Below are 4,479 nucleotides of genomic sequence, written 5' to 3'. Positions count from 1 at the left end.
GAGAGAGAGAGGCTCAATGTGCCACTATAATCCCCCAGCAGTCTAGGCCTATAGCAGCATAACTAAGAGCTGGTCCAATGCAAACCTGAACCAGCCCCAACTATAAGCGGTGTCAAAGAGAGAGGTTTTAAGCCTACTCTTAAATGTGGGAACAGTGTCTGCCTCCCGAACCAGAACCAGAAGACGGTTCCACAGAAGAGGAACTTGATGACTGAAAGCTCTGGCCCCTGTTCTACTTTTGGAGACTTTAGGAACTACAAGTAAGCCTTTATTCTGAGAGCGAAGAGCTCTAGCAGGACAGTATGTTTAATGAAGTCGGCAGGTCTAATGATGTCCCCAGGACCAGACTCAAATCCAGGGGGGACCGAGCCTTTGTGGGGGCTGCACCAAGGCTCTGGATCAGCCTCGGGACATTAGATCTGCCCAGACCCTGGAGGTTTTTATGTCCTCATTGAAGACTCAGCTTTTCTCTCTGGCTTTTGATTCAAACTGAGCAAGACATCCTTTTATTGTATGTTTATGTGTTCTGTCTTATATTATTGCATGATGTATACTGTTTTATTTATTGTCCAGAACAGCACTTGTCAACTGTTGGGTGTTTTAAACACGCTTTATAAATAAAGTTTGAGTTGAGTTTGAAGGCTCTGTTAGAAGTGAGGAAACAAAGTCAATGTGCCGCTCCTCTTCCTGGAATGAACCCCAGCTTGAGAACGCCTCCCTCCTCTCTCTGCTCACACACACACACACACACACACACACACACACACACACACACACACACACACACACACACACACACTTCCTTGTTCCTCCCCTTTAGATCTACCGTGTGAGGATGAGTGTAACCAACATGGCGGTGAAGTGCAGCAGCTGACAGGCCACATTCACTGCACACACACATGTTGTTGAGATCAGACCTCAGACCAGTTTCACTTCTCACAAAGTGAAACTCAGACAGTCGTCGTCGCTGAGAGGTGAAATGGCGCAGAAAGGAGTTCAGCTGGACCGGGAGACCTTGTCTTGTTCCATCTGTCTGGATCTACTGAAGGATCCGGTGACTCTTCAATGTGGACACAACTACTGCATGAAGTGTATTGGAAGCTTCTGGGATGAGAAGGAGATCCACAGCTGCCCTCAGTGTAGGCAGACCTTCATACCGAGGCCTGTCCTGCAGAAAAACACCATGTTGGCAGATCTGGTGGAGGAGCTGAAGAGGACTGGACTCCTAGCTGCTCCTGCTGGTCTCTGCTATGCTGGACCTGAAGATGTGGCCTGTGATTTCTGCACTGGGAGGAAACTGAAAGCCCTCAAGTCCTGTCTGGTGTGTCTGGCCTCTTTCTGTGAGAAACACCTCCAGCCTCATCATGAATCAGCAGCATTTAAGAAACACCGGCTGGTGGAGCCCTCCAACAAGCTCCAGGAGAACGTGTGCTCTCGTCATGATGAGGTGATGAAGATGTTCTGCCGTACTGATCAGCAGTCTATCTGTTATCTCTGCCCTGTGGACGAACATAAAGGCCACGACACAGTCTCAGCTGCAGCAGAAAGGACCGAGAGGCAGAGAGAGCTGGAGGGGAGTCGACTAAACATCCAGCAGAGAATCCAGGACAGAGACAAAGATGTGAAGCTGCTCCACCAGGAGGTGGAGGCCATCAACCACTCTGCTGATAAAGCAGTGGAGGACAGTGAGGAGATGTTCACGGAGCTGATCCGTCTCATGGAGAGAAGACGCTCTGATGTGAAGCAGCAGGTCAGATCCCAGCAGGAAAGGGAAGTGAGTCGAGTCGGAGAGCTTCAGGAGAAGCTGCAGCAGGAGATCAGTGAGCTGAAGAGGAGAGACGCTGAGCTGGAGAAGCTCTCACACACAGAGGATCACAACCAGTTTCTACACGACTACCCGTCACTGTCACCACTCAGTGAGTCCACACACTCATCCAGCATCAACGCCCGTCCTCCTCGCCGCTACTTTGAGGACGTGACGGCGGCGCTGTCAGAAGTCAGAGATGGACTACAGGAAGTTCTGACACACAGATGGACAAACGTCTCACTGGCAGGGACTGAAGTGGATGTTTTACTGCCACCACCAGAACCCAAGACCAGAGCTGGATTCTTGAAATATTCATGTGAAATCACACTGGATCCAAACACAGCAAACACATGTCTGTTATTATCTGAGGGGAACAGAAAAGCAACATCAATGAGTCAAAACCAGCCTTATTCTAGTCACCCAGACAGATTCACTGATTATTATTATCAGGTCCTGAGTAGAGAAAGTGTGACTGGACGTTGTTACTGGGAGGTGGAGTGGAGAGGAGGTGAAGTTGGTGTAGCAGTCGCATACAAGAGTATCAGCAGAGCAGGAGGAGGGAATCCATGTAGGTTTGGATTCAATGATAAATCCTGGTCTTTATATTGTGACAATAACAGCTATGACTTCAGGTACAACGATGTTAAAACTCCCGTCTCAGGTCCTCGGTCCTCCAGAGTAGGAGTGTTCCTGGATCACAGAGCAGGTATTCTGTCCTTCTACAGCGTCTCTGAGACCATGACTCTCCTCCACAGAGTCCAGACCACGTTCACTGAGACCCTCTATGCTGGACTTGATGTTTATGGTGGATGTAGTGGTGAGATCTGTAAACTCAACTAGACAGAAGTCATTTAAGAGCTGAATGACTTCACCTTCCTCCTCCTCTCCCCCTCTCCTGCTCCTCTCCCCCTCTCACCTCCACCCTCCTCTCCTCCTCTCCCCCTCTCACCTCCACCCTCCTCTCCCCCTCTCACCTCCACCCTCCTCTCCTCCTCTCCCCCTCTCACCTCCACCCTCCTCTCCTCCTCCTCTCCTCCTCTCCTGCTCCTCTCCCCCGCTCACCTCCACCCTCCTCTCCTCCTCTCCCCCTCTCACCTCCACCCTCCTCTCCCCCTCTCACCTCCACCCTCCTCTCCCCCTCTCCCCCTCTCACCTCCACCCTCCTCTCCTCCTCTCCCCCTCTCACCTCCTCCTCCTCCTCTCCTCCTCTCCCCCGCTCACCTCCACCCCCCCTCTCCCCCTCCTCCTCTCCTCCTCTCCCCTCCTCCTCTCCCCCTCTCACCACCACCCCTCCTCTCCTCCTCTCCCCATCCTCCTCTCCCCCTCCTCTCCTCCTCTCCTCCTCTCCCCCTCCTCCTCTCCTCCTCTCCTCCTCCTCCTCTGCTTAGTGATGTACTTCTATGTTCTCCTCCTCTCCTCCTCTCCCCCTCCTCTCTTCCTCTCCTCCTCTCCCCCTCCTCTCCTCCTCTCCTCCTCACCACCACCCCTCCTCTCCCCCTCCTCCTCTCCTCCTCTCCTCCTCTCCCCATCCTCCTCTCCCCCTCCTCTCCTCCTCTCCCCCTCTCACCACCACCCCTCCTCTCCTCCTCTCCCCATCCTCCTCTCCCCCTCCTCTCCTCCTCTCCTCCTCTCCCCCTCCTCCTCTCCTCCTCTCCTCCTCCTCCTCTGCTTAGTGATGTACTTCTATGTTCTCCTCCTCTCCTCCTCTCCCCCTCCTCTCCTCCTCTCCCCCTCCTCTCCTCCTATCCTCCTCTCCCCCTCCTCTCCTCCTCTCCTCCTCTCCTCCTTCTCTCCTCCTCTCCCCCTCCTCCTCTTCCTCCTCCTCTCCCCCTCCTCTCCTCCTCTCCCCCTCCTTTCCTCCTCTCCCCCTCTCACCTCCACCCCTCCTCTCCTCCTCTCCCCCTCCTCCTCTGCTTAGCGATGTACTTCTATGTTCTCCTCCTCACCACCACCCCTCCTCTCCTCCTCTCCTCCTCTCACCTCCACCCCTCCTCTCCTCCTCTCCCCCTCCTCCTCTGCTTAGCGATGTACTTCTATGTTCTCCTCCTCCTCTCCTCCTCTCCCCCTCTCTCCTCCTCTCCTCCTCTCCCCCTCCTCCTCTGCTTAGCGATGTACTTCTATGTTCTCCTCCTCCTCTCCTCCTCTCCCCCTCTCTCCTCCTCTCCTCCTCTCCCCCTCCTCCTCTGCTTAGCGATGTACTTCTATGTTCTCCTCCTCTCCCCCTCCTCCCCTCCTCCTCTCCCCCTCCTCCTCTGCTTAGTGATGTACTTCTATGTTCTCCTCCTCTGCTTAGCGATGTACTTCTATGTTCTCCTCCTCTCCCCCTCCTCCTCTCCTCCTCTCCTCCTCTCCTCCTCTCCTCCTCTCCCCCTCCTCCTCTCCCCCTCCTCCTCTGCTTAGCGATGTACTTCTATGTTCTCCTCCTCTGCTTAGCGATGTACTTCTATGTCCTCCTCCTCTCCTCCTCTCCTCCTCTCCCCCTCCTCTCCTCCTCTCCCCCTCCTCCTCTGCTTAGCGATGTACTTCTATGTTCTCCTCCTCTCCCCCTCCTCCTCTCCTCCTCTCCTCCTCTCCCCCTCCTCTCCTCCTCTCCCCCTCCTCCTCTGCTTAGCGATGTACTTCTATGTTCTCCTCCTCTGCGTGGCTCTTTGGTGGAAACCAGCAGACCTCCT

The 4,479-nt window shown here is 54.3% G+C and overlaps 1 protein-coding gene across 1 annotated transcript; it reads left to right on the top strand.

The window, feature by feature from the left end:
* The first annotated feature begins 858 nt into the window (after positions 1-858).
* On the top strand, positions 859-2,797 carry LOC311030243 (tripartite motif-containing protein 16-like). The gene has a single exon (XM_084035898.1). It carries the CDS (start codon positions 980-982, stop codon positions 2,645-2,647), a length of 1,668 nt encoding a protein of 555 aa, XP_083892024.1. The 5' UTR covers positions 859-979; the 3' UTR covers positions 2,648-2,797.
* The last annotated feature ends 1,682 nt before the right edge of the window (positions 2,798-4,479 follow it).

The sequence above is a fragment of the Eutrigla gurnardus genome (genome assembly GCF_963514095.1).
Source record: "Eutrigla gurnardus genome assembly, chromosome: 19".
NCBI lineage: Eukaryota > Metazoa > Chordata > Actinopteri > Perciformes > Triglidae > Eutrigla > Eutrigla gurnardus.
Note: the sequence above shows the minus strand (reverse complement) of the source record. Positions and strands in the feature narration are given on the sequence as shown.

Coding starts and splice junctions, on each gene's coding strand:
- LOC311030243 (XM_084035898.1), top strand. CDS start 980: ATGGCGCAGAAAGGAGTTCAGCTGGACCGGGAGACCTTGTCTTGTTCC.